Source organism: Syngnathus leptorhynchus, chromosome 2 (assembly GCF_054491065.1).
Source record: "Syngnathus leptorhynchus isolate UIUO chromosome 2, UIUO_Slep, whole genome shotgun sequence".
Classification (NCBI taxonomy): domain Eukaryota; kingdom Metazoa; phylum Chordata; class Actinopteri; order Syngnathiformes; family Syngnathidae; genus Syngnathus; species Syngnathus leptorhynchus.
The window spans coordinates 18,679,671-18,699,942 of record NC_141196.1 but is presented as its reverse complement, the minus strand read 5'-3'; the positions used below and the strand labels follow the sequence as shown (position 1 = coordinate 18,699,942).

General features: G+C 39.9%; 2 protein-coding genes across 7 annotated transcripts; one reads left to right on the top strand and one right to left on the bottom strand.

Moving 5' to 3' along the window:
* Positions 1-437: 437 nt before the first annotated feature.
* cstf2 (cleavage stimulation factor, 3' pre-RNA, subunit 2) lies at positions 438-13,395 on the top strand. Of its 6 annotated transcripts, none has more exons than XM_085901561.1 (15): positions 438-565; positions 757-968; positions 1,158-1,236; positions 1,811-1,980; positions 2,413-2,549; positions 3,150-3,269; positions 3,347-3,469; positions 4,138-4,243; positions 6,222-6,281; positions 9,624-9,723; positions 10,092-10,291; positions 10,772-10,896; positions 11,553-11,651; positions 11,907-12,057; positions 12,526-13,389. In XM_085901561.1, exons 2-14 carry the CDS (start codon positions 878-880, stop codon positions 12,027-12,029), a joined length of 1,533 nt encoding a protein of 510 aa, XP_085757687.1. In that variant the 5' UTR covers positions 438-565; positions 757-877; the 3' UTR covers positions 12,030-12,057; positions 12,526-13,389. The 6 variants fall into 6 exon arrangements, with proteins under 6 accessions (XP_085757687.1, XP_085757701.1, XP_085757719.1 ...); XM_085901570.1 differs by having other exon boundaries at positions 550-565; positions 817-968; positions 12,526-13,390; XM_085901575.1 differs by having other exon boundaries at positions 476-968; positions 9,627-9,723.
* On the bottom strand, positions 12,708-20,117 carry nox1 (NADPH oxidase 1). The gene is made up of 13 exons (XM_085901551.1): positions 20,029-20,117; positions 19,849-19,944; positions 19,654-19,764; positions 19,281-19,365; positions 18,619-18,764; positions 17,733-17,926; positions 17,528-17,651; positions 16,790-16,882; positions 16,470-16,711; positions 15,294-15,456; positions 14,609-14,755; positions 14,359-14,483; positions 12,708-14,263 (listed from the first exon to the last, which is right to left on the bottom strand). Exons 1-13 carry the CDS (start codon positions 20,071-20,073, stop codon positions 14,137-14,139), a joined length of 1,698 nt encoding a protein of 565 aa, XP_085757677.1. The 5' UTR covers positions 20,074-20,117; the 3' UTR covers positions 12,708-14,136.
* Between the last annotated feature and the right edge of the window lie 155 nt (positions 20,118-20,272).

Genomic DNA, 20,272 nt, shown 5'->3' with positions numbered 1-20,272 from the left:
ATAGTACAGCCAAAACGATGGTAACATGCAGAAGTGATGCAATTATCAGTGGTAAAGGCAGGGTACTGTGGTTAGAAAATGAACAAGATTATAAATTATATGTAACAATATCTTACATACATGCTGGGGATAAACTGGCTTCAAACACCCTTGGCTAATCAAAAGGGCCTTTGTTCAGATTAATAATAATAATAATAATAATAATAATAATAATAGTAGCTCGGTGGTGCACTGGTTAGTAATTATTTTAATTATGACTAAGTAATTCTGACTTGCCACTTTCTGACTTTAAAGTCAGAATTCTGACTTTATTCTAAAAATTCTGATTTTAAAGTCGGAATTCGGACTTTAAAGTGAGAATTCCCACTTTCAGTCAGAATTCTGAGAAAAAAAAAAGAAGGCCCGCCCTCCCTCGGCCCTATTCCTCTTCCTTAGATCACTTACCCACAGTCATCCCTTGGTGTATCACGGTTCACCTTTTACGGCCTCACTGCTTCACGGATTTTTGGCTTCAGATGAAAAAGACACTACAGAGCGGAGTAAGGCCGCAGAGGCGCACTATATAGTATGTACTTTGTATTGATGATTAAAATTATTTTACTGTCGTTATCGGGAAGAAAGTGTTTACTTCTCTTTGCTAAACAAATGCTTGGGCCTGAAAACAGGTTTTGTCCTTTGGTTTCAATGTTATACCTGTATAATAATGGTTAAAAAAAAAAAAAAAAGATTTCTACTTCACGGATTTCACCCATCAAGGGTTATTTTGGGGCACGTAACCCCAGCGAAAAACGTCTTGCCATACTTTCGACGGACCAGAAACCGGAAACCATCCCGTTGAAACTTCCGAGTGTTACGTTCATCTTCGTCCCCTTCCAAAATGGCGAATCTTGCCGCTGCTGCAGCCGCCGCTGCTGCTGCAGCTGCTAACAGAGACCCGGCGGTCGACCGTTCATTACGCTCGGTGTTTGGTAAGTCTTTTTTTCCCTCTCCTGAATTTTGCATTTTTGAAAAAGCTCATTTTCTTCATATTTTTACGTTCGTGAAGGTCTGGTTTAGCTAGGTAGCTAACACAAGCAGTAGTCTCGTGACTTTTTTACGCAGAAAAAATGAGTCGCTTACGTTGTCAAAGTAATAACATACATATGTATATGTTTTAGTGGGAAACATTCCTTATGAAGCAACCGAAGAACAGTTAAAAGACATCTTCTCTGAAGTCGGACTTGTTGTTAGCTTCAGGTGAGTATCGTTCATTCATTCGTTTCTTTTAGGCTTTGTTGATCTAGTCTTTTTTGTATTGACACTGTTTATATAACCTTTTCATAAATAAAGCATAACAGTGAATAAAGGAGATGTTATATGCTTTCCCCCCCAACATTATTAACAGCCTCCATGTTTATACCGAACTCCATCAGAACCCAATATTTATTCTGGGTTTATTTAGTTTTCTTCCCATTCATAGAACTTTTAACTGTTTTTTAAGTTGCTGCTTTATAGTTGTAAGCCAAAAGTCAAGTTCGAAACAAACACGACAACATTAATTCCAATTAATTATTGCATTTATGTGCAGGATAACAGAATGCTATTTTTCCTCATCAAAATACAAATTCCATCAATTTCCTTTAAGAGGAAAGATTCACTGCGAAAAGATAGGAGTGTTTTGAGTTATGACTGTGTTCACAGTGTGAATTAAATTCAAATGGGAACATACCAGTGTATTTGTATAAAAGCTTTAAAAAGATAATATTCCAAAATATATCTGCTTGATTAGTAGCATGTTAGTGCTGATTGTCAACACTGCTTTTGCTTTCAGGTTAGTGTATGACAGGGAGACGGGAAAACCAAAGGGTTATGGCTTTTGTGAGTACCAAGACCAGGAGACTGCACTCAGTGCCATGCGCAATCTCAACGGCAGAGAGTTCAACGGACGCGCCTTACGTGTTGACAACGCAGCCAGTGAGAAAAACAAGGAAGAGCTTAAAAGTATGTATTACAAAATTTTGAGGAGGCTTTTTAGTAACATATAACAACTGCCTGGGCACCCGTCCATTGTCGTCAGTTTGCCATTTATTCCAAGCCAAATGATAATCATCAGTCCACCATTACTATTCGTTTCATCAATCGTCAACTTTCCCAACAGTGAGTGCCTGAGACTCCTTGACTCGTTTCGTGATGATTACGCTAACGGACAAAAATCTACTTCGGTCAGGACGTTGTCCTTCATTTTCTTTTTTAACTTTGCTATCAATTGTCATTTTGCCCATTTTCGTCTGCAAAATGTGTGTTGACCGATTGATGGACCTTTCGTCACTTTGACTCTCACGGAACGCCCACCTCTGTTAAAATTTCCACCCATGTTGGGTAGTTCTATAATGTTATGCTGTGGGGTGATAGTGTCAATATATATGGGTGCAGGTTTGGGAACAGGAGCTCCTGTCATTGAATCACCATTTGGGGACAGCGTGGCACCAGAGGAGGCTCCTGAGTCCATTAGCCGAGCTGTGGCCAGTCTGCCACCAGAACAGATGTTTGAACTTATGAAACAGATGAAGGTGGGTTTCTTTTTGTCTGCTTTGCTATTTTTAAGCTTGAATGAAAATTCATAACATCTGCCTGATTTGCCTTTTTTTGGGAACCTCATTATGTAAAAACATAACAGTTTTGCAAGCAAGTTTTTTATTTTATTGGTCCTGAACACAACCCCCTGAAAAAGGCACTCAGCGGTAGCTTCTAAAAAGTTAACCTAACTTAAACTGGGAGTGGCAATGAACAACCTGACTTTTGTTTTGAGGATTTTTTTTCTGCCAAACTGTTGCTCATTGTAAAGTTAGTTGCTTCCTTCTAGTAATGAAAACAAACTTTTGCCCACAAGCAAAACAAAAAAAATCGACCAAGGGTTGGCTCGAAGCCCCAAAACCCCATAAATCAGGTCATTCAAATGCCAAGTTACCACTGTAATAGCTTCGTGTTCAACTAAAAAGGCACCCATTTTACACTGACCCACGAGGAGTCCACGTTACATTTCATTTTTGTATTAGTTTTTTTTTCTTTCTGATAGCAAGTTAACATATCATTGTCATTATTTCATTATGTATACTTTTTGTAATTGCAGTCCATATGGTGTCATAAAAATGTGTTTTCTCTCTGTGTAGCTATGTGTCCAAAACAGTCCCCAGGAGGCGAGGAACATGCTGCTGCAGAACCCTCAGCTGGCCTATGCCCTGTTACAGGCACAAGTGGTCATGCGCATTGTGGATCCGGAGATTGCCTTGGTGATTGTCCACCCATCCGCAAGTCTTCCCAAGTTATTTGTCTGTGGAGGTATTAAAAAAATGTGCCACTTTGACAGAAAATGCTTCACCGCCAAAGCACACCCCAGCCGCTCATCTCAAGTGCACAAGGAGGAGGAGCCGCTCCGGTCAATCCACCTGCCCTGCCCAACATGGCGGCCCCACAGCAGCAGCAGCCTGTGGTAAGGAAAACCAATGTGAACACCTGCACTCTATTCTATTGAAATGTTCCACATCTGTGTCCCCCAATGCTCGTTTTGTCTTCATTTACACTTAGTCTTGAAAACCTGAAATGGTTACAACAGAGTTAAATGAATGCTAAATCGTTCAATTGAATGTTAAGTGAGTTCGTAAATTCCAGTACTACTCATATGCGAAAGACTAGATTAATCAATACATCACTGCACAGGTGAAGAGTAGCAATAACTAACTAGATGACACAACTAGCCACATTTCTAGGCGAGCTGAGGCGTGCTTATTATCAATATAACCGAGCTTATCCAATCATTTGGGGAGCGAGAAATTGTTTTTTTATAATGCAAATTATTTGTGGACTTTTGCTACTTGTGGGCTAGCCTTGTCCCTAAATCCATTGTACTCTTATTGATGCACTGAAGCGAATCTTTATTTATTTGAATGATATTAAGTTACTTTTTGATAGCCTCCTGAGACTGATTCGATACATTATAGGTAGTTGAATTCATACTGTATGGAAATTGCTATTATTATTGTTATTATATTATATTTAGGTTAACTGCCTCTTATTACTCACCAGCTCCACATTGTGGCCACTTACCACTCCTATTTGGTAATTAATTTTATTTTACATTTCTCCTTATCATATGATCAGGCAGGGATGCACGTCAATGGAGCACCTCCGATGATGCAGCCTCCCAACATGGGTGTTGTGCCTGGACCTGGACCAGTGCCAGCCCCTGGTCCCAGTGCCCCTCCAGGTACTGAGCTGAAGAATCACATAATGTTTCACACTGAGCTTGTTCCCTTAATTTGGGCCACATGCTTTCCAGCCGTCGCTCACTTAAAGTCATATCATCTTAAGTGAAGTGACACCTCCATTGCATACAGAGAAAATGTCCGTATAACTTTGCTTAAGTTCATTTTAAAATCAACCAAAAATCTGAGATTTAAAAAAAAGACTTAAGTGTCACTATGGTTATTTATAGGGATGTTTGCTGCCCCTTTTTTTTTTCCCCCTCTTTACACCAATCACCATACGAGTACTAACTCTTGTGATACTACTAGTGATTTTGAAACATAAACGCTCTGTTAAACCAATAGTAGATAATTATAAAGAAATAACCCATTTGTTTATTTTTGACAAAAGGCAGAGCAATCGTTTTGCAATAGATAATTTAAGCTAAAAAATAAAACACAAACAGCTTATTCTATTTTCGGATTCATTTTTAATACATTACCAAAAGTGCAAAATTAAATTTACAACTCCTTGAGTTTTAATGTTTCCTCAAAACAAAATGAATTGCAAAATAATATTGGTTCAACTGTGAACTGTTAAGCATGACACTGAAGTTGGATATCAGCCGATATTTGTAAACAGCTGGCATTTTTTCAATTGCTATTTTTTTTTTTACCATGTTCTGACTCTACTTTCTTACAAATTTATTTTATTTTATAGTTATATTATAGAGCGGCAGGGTGGGCACTGGTTAGCACGTCTGCCTCATAGTTAGGAGGGTGCAGGTTCGATTCCACCTCCGGCCATCCTTGTTTGGAGTTTGCATGCTCTTCTCGTACCCGCGTGGCTTTTCTCTGGGCATTCCAGTTTCCTCCCACAATACCAAAACATGCTTGGTAGAACGATTGAGCACTCCATATTGCCCGTAGGTGTGAGTGTGGATGGTTGTTTGTCTCTGCGTGCCCTGCGATTGGCTGGCACCTGGTTCAGGGTGTCCCCTGCCTACTGCCTGATGACCGCTGGGATAGGTTCCAGCACGTCCGCAACCCCCATGGGGACAAGCGGTATCAAAAATGGATGGATGGATGGATGGATGGAAGGATGGATGGATGGATTATAGTTATTATAGTCATAAATTTGAGTTTTACAAGATTCAAGTAATTTTCCATATTTCAAATTCAAGAATGCAAAGATTAAAAAAAAATCCTCATACACATTCCCACATGACGTACTATGAAATACAATCTCTAACCTAAGACTTGTGAAAAGATAATATAAATTAGATGAAGAAGTGAGGGAGATGTTAAGTCATCGTTTGAATGTGTGCTAAGATGCAAGGCATTAAGGCAGGAGTGTCAAACTCATTTTTTTCACGGGCCACATTGTAGTCATATATTCTTTCGAGGGGCCATTATGACTATCAACCCAGATAAATGTATGAGCACCTCATATTATATACAGTAAAAACTACAAAACAAACTGACAAATAACTCATTTTCAAATCAGACGGGTAAAAACTGGTCAAATATTTAAAAATATATATATATTATTAAAAGTGAAGACAATTTGCAATTCTGGTAATGACACACGAATTTGATGCATAATTTGTCTTCGCGGGCCACATAAAATGATGTGGCGGGCCGTATCTGGCCCCCGGGCCTTGAGTTTGACACCTCTGCATTATGGGTATGAATGTAGCGTGATGGAAAGAGTCTTTGAATTTCACATCATGTCATTTGGTACTTGACCAAAAGAATTTTTTTTTTTTAAATGGTCTGCCGTTGCTCATCTGGTCCATGCTTTGCACGTCATTCTTCACTGAGATCCCCAGGGGGTGCCACAGCCTTTAATAATAGCGCCACATCTTGTCACGTAACTTATCCTCTTTCACCACATGGAATTCATGACATCCTTTGCACGCTTCCTCACTGCTTTTAAAGTGCCGCTTTGCTTTCTTGAGTCTTGTCTCCTGTTCTTTTCCATCTTTAACGCTGGCTCAGGAAACCTCCAGCATTCCCCCACAGGATCATCTGCGCAAGCTGCTATCGAGCGGCCTCAAGGTATCACCACCCCACCCCTTCCCTCAGTCAGTACAGCAGTCAGGTTTGGATTGGAAAATGCTCAACTGTGCAAACTTTTTTGTGTATTTATTTTGAGGTGTAACAATGAATTGATTAATTGACAATCAACTGATTATCAAATTCAACAGTAATTATTTCTGACAATGGAACCAGAAAGATGGCTTTAAATGTTACAAACGAAAAGAATTTCAGCCTCTCAACAGTAAATATCCATTATCCGTAGTACTCTGAAAACAAACTGATTGTACCAATTATTCACCAATATAACTATTTTTATTTATAAATAAATAAATTAATTCAATTATTGACTTAAATAAGTTAAATATATTGTATATGTGAAATTGTTTTATTAATCTGGTAGGTTGCGATGGTCATGGTTCGCCTATCTTCTAGGTTTGGTTGTGTGATGAATGTAAGATGATCCCAGAGTTACTGTGATGCCATTTTCAGTTGACATCTAGTGGCAAAATGGATGTGATGGATAAAAATGGGAGGATTTTGCTGATTAATTTATATTCTGTAAACATAACATGAATCCGATTACTGTGTTTATTGGTTTCATATGGATCTATGGAAAGATTTTTGTTTTTATGTGAATATCCCTCATATCTATATAAGTACTGTACTTAGTATTGTTAGCGACACCTACAGGATCAGAGTGCAAAATTGCTCATGGCAACCTTCAGCTCTTCTCCAAACTTGTATCAACAGTAGAACACATTTACAGACCACGCACCATTTCACCTACACACATTACGTGAAACACTCGGCTAGGAATAAACCACTGTCTGACATTATTGTTTTGAGAAATTAACAATTTCCAAATCTGCGTCTTTCCCCAAATTTTTGTGGCAAAATCTAATGACTTCCTTCCATTGCTGAATTCATAAAATCCAGGTGTGCGTTTTTGAATTTGGCAGTATTTTTGGGCTTTATCAAGGCTGCAAATGTACCCCTTAAATTTGTTACAAACAGGTGAGCTTTTATTGTTGAAAGCCATCTCAATGTGGAACCACATTCTTGACAGCCTGCTTCTGGTTATTTGCATTCATGCCAGTAAAGGTGTAATTAATCTTACAAAGCAAACAAGCACCGACACACCCACCACTTCACATTTGCTTGCATACCTCTTGCAGCAATGTTCCATCACCCAATAATGCAGTACCCGTCTTCGGGAAGAAGTGTTTCAACCATAATTGAGCTCTTGCTTCATTTGTGTGTGTTGTGACATCCGGTTGCTGGCTGTGCTTTTTCCAAGCCCAATTTTTTTCCTCCCCTCTCTTTGGTCTAACCCATCCGTCATGGTGACCGATGCCTGGTTTCTAGATAAGTTGGAAAATGCACTGCTCTGCCGAAAATAAAAGAGCCAAATTTGTTTTGTTGCGCTCTATTTCGCTTTGACTTACAGTGATTTGACCACTAAAGTCTCTATTGACATAATCAGTGTGTCAAAATCGGCCTCATGAATACACACACTGTTTTTGTGCAATCGGCCTCTTTAGAGTTTTTAAACAATGTGACGGCAATTTTGGGGCGCGGCTTAACTGGAGGTAAAAAGATCCAGCACTCTTGCTTGAAAACACAGGTTAGCATATTTCAACGCATAGGAGTGGACGTAAAAAAAAACGTCTCATTTGAATAAATATGGAAGTAAATGTGATAGATAACCTTTGTGTCGTGCAGTCACAAGTGCTGCCAAGTTAACGCCGACAGAAGACAAGGATGTATCAAACACCGCGTAAAATCAAAACTATTGTGCTAATCAATTTTCAAATGATATTTATAGGTTGAAGTGGACAATATGAGGAATGTGCATATGAATTCTGGTGGCGATTGGTCGCAGTTTTCGGACCTTAAGCGACGCTAAAGTCGTTACAGCTCATAGTCAGAGACGGGCAAGCAGACGGTGCTCCGGTTTGTTCCTACAGTGTGTCGAGGCCACATCAACACAACAAACATATTATTACCGGATTCTCTGGACTATAAGGCGGTACTTTTTGCACAAGCTTTGAAACCTGCGGTTTATAGTCCAGTGCGGCATATTTTGTATGATATTGTAAGACTTGTACACATTCTTTTATATATTGAAATTAAACATTAAAACAAATGCGGGTTATAGACCAGTGCGGCTTATATATATATATGACCAAAACAGGATTTTCTCCTAATTTTAGCTAGTGCGACTTATATATGACCAAAACAGGATTTCTCCAAATTTTAGCTGGTGCGTCTTATATTTGGGTGCGTCTTATACTCCATAATTTACGGTAATGAGAACATAATTTCCATATCTGCACCTTTACGCCATGCTACACAAGATATGACCGGCCATCTCGCTCAAAGGAAATGGCAAAGCAAAGCTTGCTTGCTGTAATATAGTATCCTTGTTTGAATAAAATAACTTTTTTTTAAAGAAGTGAACAATTTACCTATAAAATGAGCATTCAAACTGAATGGCTCTTGTACTGGTTCATATTTTTGCACCCATTCCTACTCTCGCGAGCTCTTTTCTCGTCTGGAGTCAAACAGGTGAGGCAAGACAACCTGGACAAAATATTTGCGGCTTGGAAACACACCTCAAATCCAATCTATGCAGCACGACTGCCTTTGCTTTGTTTTTGGGCGTCTTCGACACCCTTGACTCAATGGATTGCTTTCCACCAGGCTCCTTTTTGATATACAGAAAACAATTAAAAAAGGATTCCATTCATTTTGTCTGTCTTAGTAAGAACTGGTCGTCAGTCACTTAAAAAAAAAAAAAAAAATTCCTATAAGTTGCCAAAGTCGCTAATTTGGCAAGGCTGACTGCTTTTGGTCAACTCTCTCCACTCTGTTCACAGCTATGTTAGTGCAAGCAGCACACGTCAGCCGAGGTATGCTTTCAATTACAAAAGTCACCAGAAATGAGTTATAAAAGAAATAAGCATGAATTGATCGAGCAGAACGATTAATCAAACAGCCTTACCTGCATCTTTAGTTCTCGTTTCAACCACGGAGCAAATTCAAGTTGAAGAAATAAACATGATTGTGTATGCAAGTCTGGAAAGTCATCTTGTCCACATTAAGTAAATTATCTTTTTAAATACAAATGAGAAGACGTTATTCGCCTTTCATAATGTATTTATTTTATTTATCTATTCATATATTCATTTAGGCTTGCCAGTGCCAGCTTGTCTTACAAGCGCTGTATGAACTCAATATAACAATGCTTATCCATGCATTTTTTTTTTTTTAACATAGTGGTGACTTCTGTTGTCTAGCCAGTGTCATCATGTCTTTTATGCATACTTTTCATGTCGTTTATTTTTTTTTCTCCCCGAGGAGGAGGCGGCATCCCCCCCAGAGGCCTTCTGGGTGACGGACCCAATGATCCGCGAGGAGGCAGCCTGCTGTCGGTCACAGGCGACACCATTGACCCCAAGTGAGTATGTGGGCGTGTTAGGCAAGCAGCAGAGTGAGCAACGCGCTCAGACACTACTGAAGTGTGTGTTCTTTTGCAACTTCAGCGTGGAACCACTTGGAACTCAACATATTCGGTTTTCAGCACTAAATGTTGGGAAATCTTTCTCCCAGTTCCCGGACAAAGCTTTGTTAACCGACCCGACCCGACTCAAACAAAATAGATGAGATGCAGGAGGAAAGTGGCGAGACTAACAATAGAGTTGAAAAAAGGCATTCATATGACGGACTTGACACGGGAATTCAAAGTATCAAGATTGACCATAAATTGATTTTTGAGTTCAATTTTTTTTATCAGTATCACTTGACAAGTCAAAACTTTGCATTTAGCCGAGGCTACATGGGAGCGCCTCCGCCCCACGCCCCACCTCCAGTGCACATGGGCCCAATGGGAGGCGGACCGCCGCCAGATATGCGAGGGCCACCGATGGACATGAGAGGGCCGCCAATGGGCGAACCACGCAATATGATGGGTGACCCCAGAGGGCCTCCGATGATGGAGCAGCGGGGACTGCCGATGGAAGCCAGAGGTCAGCCGAAGTGTCTGTGTCGCATTCGAGAGTATTCAAAGCTCATTACTCGCAAAAGCCTTACTGCTAAATGGATCGAAGGGATTTATTCCCTCAAAAGTCCGCACATAACAGTCCATTAGGACAAATACCCTTTTCACCTCCCACAAATGTATTTAGAATTAATAAGAAAAAAAAGAACCACCACTTTTGCACAATACTTGGCATAGATTGTCCTACCTTTTAATAAAACTTCTCAACTTACTTCAACATAGTTATTTGACATCTAAATGCTGCATGAGGATGGCCCTGCTTTTGGCTAAATAAAACTTTTCACACTACACATCAGGAAACCAATTAGTTGCTTGTGTCTTATGTGTTTACACCTAAGAAGTAGCATTCAAAGTAAGTCTGTTAGAAAAGCCTGCCAATAATGTCTTGTTTGGTCGCAAAGCATTATTTGCATTCTTTGTGTTTTTGTGTTTTTGCAAATTCGGACAGGCCGCGATCCCAGAGCGATGGACGCCCGTGGCCCCGTGGCAGGCCAGAGGGTTCCCATGGCGGGAGCAATGCAAGGCCCGATCCCCCACAACATAGGCCCCAACGCACCCCTGCCCGCACGGCCGGTAAACGTCTGTTCCACTCTGCTTCTTTTTTGTGTGGTTCCCAACTAAAGTCATCTTGTACTGTGATCAGCTTTAAGGCTCAGTCTCTGTTGTTAGCTCATTGAGACAACATGACATGAACACTGAACAGGTCCAGCCAGCCAACAATCATAATGACAATGTCCGATTTTGTTTTATAATATTAGAAAAATAATTAATCATCAATTGTACCACCTACGGCCATGAGACAGCTGGGATAAGCTCCAGCACATCTCAAAACCATCGTGAGGATTGCAAGCAAGATTTGAAAAGTAAACAATCTGCTGTCGCGTCCATCAACGAATACAGAGACTAAGGCTACATTTATATCCGCTTCAGTTCCAAACGCCAACTCCAGTTGTAGGTACGCGGTGCTCCTCTTTCCTTATCTTCAGCTACTCCATCCGTCCGTCCATCCATCCATCAATCCGTACCAAACGTGGCTGAACCAACAGGGCTGCGAAAAATGTTGCTCATCACAGGCGCAAGAAATCATCAATGCCCCGTGGCGGTCAAGCGGCAACAGTCAAATAGCACGAACATTCTCGTTGACCTCCCCAATGAGCCGTCTGTACAGCCTAGCTAATCATTACACGGCTGATCAACACTGCAAATGTCCGCCTTGGTTGTCTCCACAGGGTCCCGTAATTTCGGGAGTTCCTCCTTCGGGAGCAGGAGGCGGCGGCGGCGGCTTCAGTCCGGCTCAAAACCAAGTTTCCACACAAGACCAGGAGAAGGTGGGTGTTACATAGGGATGATCTTGCGGGCGCAAAATGAGTCCCAGGTGGTAGTGTTGCTAGTTTGGCTCAAAGAAACAATTGTTCCCTGTAATTTACATTCATGTGTATTATTCTTCCATCTTTTTCTTAGGCCATACTAATATAGAAACTGGAAAGCCGGCGTGGAGCTTTTCCAAGTTTTAAAAGCACTTGCCTATCGAGCGCATTGTGCTGCCATATTGTGATGGATCTGCTTTGCGCCCTCATTTTCAGGCTGCCCTGATCATGCAAGTTCTCCAGCTAACGCCGGAACAGATCGCAATGCTGCCCCCCGAGCAGAGGCAGAGCATCCTCATCCTCAAAGAACAGATCCAGAAAACCACCGGCGCACCTTGATTGTCACCTGCGGTGCGTAAGGGGGCAGGTAAGTGCTGCAGCTGGCACTTTGACATACGTGCTATATTCACTGACAAAATGTTATTGGGTTTTCAGCATTTGGCCCTTATTATATCAATATGTTCAAAAAGTAACTCAAGTAAAATTGTTTATTCATTATTTTATGGTTTTATTGTGACCGCATTGCATAATTTTCATTCACCATGTTTTTTTTTCCCCCCATAATGCATTATGGGGGGAAATGCCGAACAAAAATCATGTGCTGCAGCCCTAAAAAAAATCCATACCAATAAATAATTTTACTTTATTTTTATACATATTGGTTTCATGTAGGCCAAGTGCTTAAAACAAAAGCCCGTGCATGTACAAGGATTGTACAAAGTACACATTTGCCAGTCTAAAAATTCTTTTTTACTCCACATTGGCGTCTGCACAGTTCTGTATTTTTCTGTGTTTAATGATCTATAATAATGTTTTGACTTTATTCTTCTTTTAGAACTTGGAGTCTGACCTCCACCTGAAGTTGTCTCATTAGTCTAGATGGTTGTATAGTAAAACATTTTCTCGTCTTCTTTTTTTTTTTTTTTTTTATGACGACCAGCCCAAAATGTGTGACCACAAATATGACCACATCATCCTTTGTTTTCCCCCAATTTCTCATCAATAAAACAAAGCTACTTAAAACATGAGCACTTCTTTATTTAACAGAAGCATAAAGACACAATAATAGAACTATTTAAGCACTTGAGTTCTTGACTTCAGTAGATCATTGCCCGCACGGTGTATGATGCCTCCTTTTTTCCGGTGCACTACATCCGTCTCAGAACTGTACAAAACTATTTTGATAGCACGCAACAGTGAATCATTGGTTTTATCTGGCAGGAACCGCCAGTGTCCAATCATGAATTAAAAACTTCTTAGAAATCAGTGCTCTTCATATTTACAAAAACAAAGTGCCTAAGTTTACCTTTACATGACATTGAACATATGTGAAAATGCTAAAGTATAAAATTTGTCAAAAGATACAAAGGTATTGTACTTTGATGCAACATTCATGACACAATAAAAAAATGTAAACAGAAAGTAACTGTACTTCAAATTCTGGTGTGAAAAGCCACAAAGCTCAGGGCCCCAAACGGCTCTTGGGGCAATTCTGTAGAGGTTTTTTATTTTATTGTTCAATGAAGCGGCATAGCCCAAAAATATTTTTTGTGTTAGCGTTACGTTTGTTTCAAATTGCAATTATTTTACTTTTCATTTGACTTTTTAACAGATTTTGGGAACTACTCTTTAAAAATGCTTTTTTCCCCCCCGAGTAATATTGCGACTGTTTTATTTAACTTTTTTCTGATTGTATATCATTTTCAATCTTTTGATTTAAATGACTTTTTTAAATTACCACTGTTATGTAATATTCTGACTTCTCTTTAATTGACAACTTTCTCAATGTGTCTTCTTAAGTTATACTTTTTAAATTGACCTTTCTTGTAATATTGGGACTATACTAATCATTTTCGGAATATTGTGACTATTGTTTTAAATATACAGTTTTTTTTCCTCATAATACTTTAAATTTAGATTTTCCCAATAATGTGACACCTGCCTCATATTTTAGAAATACTACTTTTTTCATAATAGTGAGAATTTATAATTTAAAACATTCTCATCATAAAATTCTGATTGTTTTTCTTGTGTGCAATTTTATTATTATAAAAATGAAGACCTTTCCCTGACGACATGGTTATGTTGTTTTAAGATGTTGATTATTTTTATCGCTTGCAATAGCGTGACTTTATCCTGTTCCTATTACAACTAAAACTGCAACTTCTGGCTTTGACTTTACACCCAATTTTCCGGCTTTTGCAATAAACGTGCGTTCATTTTATAATGAAAACCCTGTTCTTTAAACATGTTTGCATAAACAATCAAAACCAAGTGGTAAAGAGAGAATATAGACGAGTAGAGCAACACGCCCAGCATTGTCATGAAAGGTTGTTTTTTTGCGTGTGTGCTTTTGACACGTGGGTGAGTCTGCCTTAATTAGCAATGAGCAACATTCCCCAACAGGTCTTGCTTCAAGGAAACTGCTGCTCTGTTTTTCCCCATCTTAAAAGTTCTCCTTGTTGAAATAGAACTTTGTCTTGCGCGGGTCCACGTCTGAGTATTTGGCGCATTTCTTTGCCAAGATCTTGGCCAAAGCCACCGGACCACACAAAAATGTTCCCACCACGGCCCTGAAGATGAAATGCAAAAGACGGAACATTGTAGGCAATGCATGATTATTATTTTTTTGGGTGATTCAGAGGGCAAAGATAAATGAATGTCTTACGAGGGGTTCTCTTTGCGGACTTGTTCAAACTCCTTATCCCAGTTGGGTCTTCCATAGTTCGTTTTCTGTCGGAGTCCAGTGACCACGTCAGTCTCCTCGTCAAAGTGCACCATGGCGTGATTGGCCTTGTGAAAACAGAAAGAGATTACATAAGCACGCATTCCACTAGAGTGGGCTGACTTTAATTCAATTGATGGCTTTAAAGTGCAAATAAAAATCATCCGCAGTTTTCACTTTGACAAGCACATACATGATTTTGATCCCATCCGGTCAAAAAGAGTTTGTAGGTGAGAAAATCTCCAATGCCCCTCTCCTCCATCTCCCTCTCTTGGTGCTGTAGCAGGTCAGAAAACCACTCGAAGGCATTTGTCTCTCGGCACAGCCAATAAAAGTAGATCTGGAACCAGGAAGTAAGGGAGGAATAAATAACAACAATGAGGAACTTGTTCCAATGACTTAATGAGGATCAAGGTGTGCTCATTGTGAGGACTTTGCTTCATTTAGACAAATGAAAATGGCAGCATGGGACTAAGTTACTCAGCCCGAACAAAAAAATGATCAACGGGTAATGATAGATTTGTGTGACATGTATGGTCAGCATTCAAAACATGGAGAACTAAATCTAAACATAGACAATGTATGATACACCTTCATTTGTTCTGTGACCACGCTCGTAACTCAAAACAGTCAAATTGCAAATCATCTTGAGAAGAATGGAAATGCCATTCATCTGTAAATTGAATTCACTGCAAAAATTAGCCCAATGATGGCTCATATTTCAAAACAAAACCCAACATCAATCACTCATATCTCAAGGCCTCATCTGTTTGACATTTGACAGGATGTTTCAAAATCAAAGCACAGACAAAAGACGTAATTCTGCCTATCGACAATCAAATAAAAACGAGCAACACTGTGTTGTGGTTAAGAGTTACCTTTCGCGTGCGCAGAACTGGGTTGGACTCCTTGAATTTGTACCAGATGGACTTGAGGATGGAAGCAAAGGGGGTGACGCCGATTCCCGCGCCCACCAGCATGGCCACCTCGTAGCTGAACACGTCCTCACTGGCCGTACCGAAGGGTCCGTCCACACCCATTCTAATAGGGGCGACAAACACACACCAATGTCAAGATCCTATTTCGCCATACAAAGCCTATAAATGCCACTACTACCAAATAATGCCTTGAGATACTCGTGACCACACTTTTCAAGTTGTGATGACACTAAAATGTGAAGACTTGTGCATCACGATTTAACGCTGCAATTCAATTTATCGTCTAACACTGTCTGAATTACTCTGCCCAAAGCTGGCCAGCCAACACATTCAAACTCTTAAGTACAATACAATCAATTATCTTTGTTAAAAAAATAGCTTGTTTTGGGTGGTACAGATAATTTGTAATCACATTTATTTCAAGAAGGAAAAATGATTTGTGACACGTTTTGATTTCGAAGCACGGAACAAGTCGTATCTCAGGGCAGCACTGAATTTTGACCCTTGCTACATTTTAGACAGCTCCTTGTATGATGCAGTGAAAGTCCCGCACACAATAGCAATCTCATTTGTCAGTATTAGCTCATCTTATGAATTCTTATCTTTCAGTATTTACAATCTAAAGATTTTAGACACACAATAGTAATAAAGTCGAATGCAAAATTCTTGTCTCGCATTCACATCATCGCAATCATTTTGGATTTGCAATAACGCTTGTCTCTCAGGACTAACACAATTAACTGTCTCGGCATTGGGAAATATTTTGAGCCGGAATTTGCTCGTTTCGCCAATCAGACACAATATTTGAGACTAATGTTCAAATAAAATTGGATTGGACAAAATATCAATTGATGTGAACAACTCTTTCTCTCGGTAAATACGGCTGATGCAATGCAGCATTAGCACAAACTGCATTTCTTCACATTAGTAACTAGTTGGAGGCACATCAGCAGCACTTGTGTGAATGCTTGCCCTCCTTAGCACTCACACGCCAAAGACAGCATTAATGTGAATGCATGTCAGCATAAACCCAAATATGGTTGTTGCACAACATCTTTACTGTCCCAGTTAGGACCTCTCACATAATGGCAGCAAAAACATTTAAAATGAACTGACTTGGGCCCTTGCCCGCCCTCGGGCAGCTGCTGCATGATACTGATGAGTTTTTCGGTCCAGTCTCCGGCTGAGCGGATGTGCACGCTGAAGAAGTCCTCCTCGGGGGCCGAGGTCATGGTAAACGGATGCCACTCCAACTGAGAGATGGTCGGGCAGTTTAGGAACACGTACTGGCCCACATCCATTTTGAAGCCGCTCTTGACTAGCTGCAACTCCAGCACCTTAGACGGATGCATTACGATCTAGGAAGAAAAAAAAAAAAAAAGAACAATAAAAGGTGAGCTGGAACAAAATAGCTCGGTGGAAACTTCAAGTATTACCTTTCGGTATCGGACTGTCTGCAAGTATCGGACTAAACGCAACAGCCTCTCACACAGGTACAGGATCATTGGCCCGATCACCCACATCCATGTCTGGGGGAAATAAGAGGAGTATTGTTATTATATTCTTTAATATTGCTTTAATAAGCTGCCATTGTATAGACCCGCTATGCCATTTTAATTAGGAAATACAAAAAATGAAACTTGGGTAAAAAAATCAAAACATTATTCAATGATATGAAAATGTCCAGAGTTCATCCATGAGGTTGGTGGCTTGGGAGAAAAAAAATGAGCATATGTTGCTTTTACGACTATCAATGCTAACTATTAGTATGCCAATGGTGTTTTGCATTTTAATTAGCAGTAAGCTAAAAACGTGCGATCCTATTTTTCGATTGAGTTTGAAAAAAATTAGAAGTAGCATTCCAGCTTGACACATCTTTTTTGACAGATTGTTCACGATTTGCCGAACTGCTGCTTATTGTCACTGCCACGTCACGTCTCAAGTTTACACTTGTAAGTCAAAGCAAAAAAATACAGTCAGTGAACAAACTGTCTTAGCATTGGCTACAAATATGTGAAGTCATCCAACATCTTGACAATATATATAAATATATATATATAGATTTATATGATGAATAAAGTTCAGCTGCTTCATCCCTAACATGTTGAGTATAGTTTGGTAGACCGTCACTCCTCACAGTGTTCTCACAAAGTTCTCCAAATCAAGAGACAAACCTGCGGAAAGCCCCCTGCAAACTTTGGTACTGGGCACTCGGGAATTCGCCCCCACTCAGCGCTGCGGTCTTTACAGATGGTAAAGTTGTGCGGTGGGCTGTCTTGCTGACTCCTGACAATGCGCCTGAAGATGACACGCAAAGAGTCGTTGGCAAACGAGACAGAAGAGAGAGAAGATGGGAGGGCACGGCGGGCGTTTTCCTACCCAGCACCATGAATGACAAGGCCGGCGAAGAAGATGATGAAGAGGTGGTGCGTGTACCAGAAGACCTCAAAGTAGCTGCGGCGGATGACCTCCATGGAAGAGGTGATGATGAGGATGAGGGCCAGGGTGATGATGACCCCCGTGATGCCGGCAATGGTGGTGAACACCAAATAAGTGGGAATTTGCTGCGGATCCTGACACACAAACACAATTTGCCGTTTGTACTGACAGCCCCTTCATTAGGAACGCCTGTAAAAGAGCCAACCGCTATATATGTGTGTGTGTGTGTGTGTGTGTGTGTGTGTGTGTGTGTGTGTGTATATATATATATATATATATATATATATATACACACACACTCACACACTTGTTATTTGGCTCCCAAAGAATAAATTGTTCATAAAAATAAATAATGTATAAATAAATACAAATAAATAATTATACAATATAATTAAAAATGCATTTTATGTCAATATTTATTTATTTTAAGCATGGGTGTTTATATTTAAAATATGATGTTTTTATTTGGAAGATTTAAACTTAATACATGAACAATAAAATAAATTCAGCAATATATAATCAAGTATTTATCTGGATTTTTATTGTTTAGTTTAAATAATATTTAGTTCAAATTGAAGAAAATACCAAATATTATTTTTTTTATTTTAGTTCTTTATTCAAAAACACTAAATTCAAAAATATTTTACATGTGATTATTTTAAATTCGATTTTACACACGCACACACCTAATTTATATCTCACACTTTTCTGAATCTCGTTTTCGTGAATTTGCTGTACAGGCCACGAAACCATATTTAGACCCTTAAACCACTCAGCAAGAAAAAAAACCCAACAAATGCAAAAAGCAATGTAGAGTGTGACTCACGAGGCTTGTTATGCGAATGGGGTTGAGGTAGGTGGTGTTTTCCGTGTCTTCCAGATTGGACAGCGCTGTGCTGAGCTCGTCGTAAACGCCTTGTCTGCTGTTGTTGTACCACTCAACGTTCAGAAGATGGGCGATGACGTGAACGGCTGTCGGGGCACCACACACAGAGAAGCCATATGGTTTGATTATGACAAACAACAGCACAGTACCAAATATTAAGCCCAGTTTTGACCACAATTTGATTATGTAGTACGTGTACATAATCAGGTTAAAAGCATTTGAGCAGTCACGCTTGATTAGTAGAATGGGTCAATATTTAAATGGTCATTCACCTTTTTTTTTTTTTTGTCTGACCATCACTGTGTAATAAGACTCTGTCATATTATAAGATTTCATGATTTTGAAACCTAAAAAAATACAATCAGTTATAAACTCATTCCGATGCAGCTTTTTGTGATTTATATTTCCAAAAATATCAGTGTACTTCATCAGTTGTGCACTTCCTTGATCAAGCAAAAGAGATAATGGACACACATGATGACCTGATGACACGCTAAGCAATTGAATGTCATATTATCAGAATCACAACTCCCGTTTCCCATAACCTAATCATCTGTTATCAGTACATCTTGTTTTTTTTTTTTCTTGCCCGACAAGCTCACCTGTCATCAGAGCAATTGTGTAAGCCACCAACTTGTGGAAGTCAATATTTTTGTCCAGCTGCTTCCTCAAGCTACGACTGCAACACTGAATGAGAAAAAAAGAAACGCAAATATTTCATTTTAGCTCTAAAATGAATAATGTACAGCAGTGACATAATCACAAATCTTCATTCTTATAATTCAATGTCCAACCCTAATTTTAGTGCAAAATTTTGCAACTGGAAAATGAAGCTTCAAATTTGCTTCATGAACCAGTTGTATTTTTTTTTTATTCCTCTAGGTGGCACTTTTGCTAGCCCTATGACGAACAGAGAGTGCCATCTATAGGGCTCAACAAACAAAACAACGGGTATATAAGATGTGTGCATCTTACCACGAGGGAGCCACGTATGAGGGACAGCAGGTTACGACACACAGGAAGGAGGATCAGCAGGCAGTTGAAGTTGAGCACGGCGGCGGGGGCCCTGGCCCAGGCCAAAGCTGACTGCGGTGACCCACAAAAAATAAAAAGTCATGAGACAGACTCTCAGGGACTTGGGAGAATACAATTTCTTTGGGAAGTTCTCACCCCTAAGAGATGGCGCGTGTAAAAGAACTGATCTCCCAAGTCATAGAAAAGATAAAACCAGACAAAGAGGAAGATGTTGATGCCCATCCACACCACCTGCAACCCAAAAAATATAAATTCTCAAAACTGGTCAAACATGCTCATTGATGTCATTTGCAGTTCAAATATGAACCAGCTCACCAGTGTGACACAAGTAACGCCATTGTTAATAATCCAGTTGGCCATGTTGAACACCTGCAGTGGGATCACATCGGACGTGACACCCGCTCCGCTTTTAAAGGCTGCAGGCTCCTCCCCCAAGTGTCAGTGATCTGACACACACACACACACACACACACACACACACACACACACACACACACACACACACACACACACACACACACACACACACACACACACACACAAAAGGCAGAGTGGAATT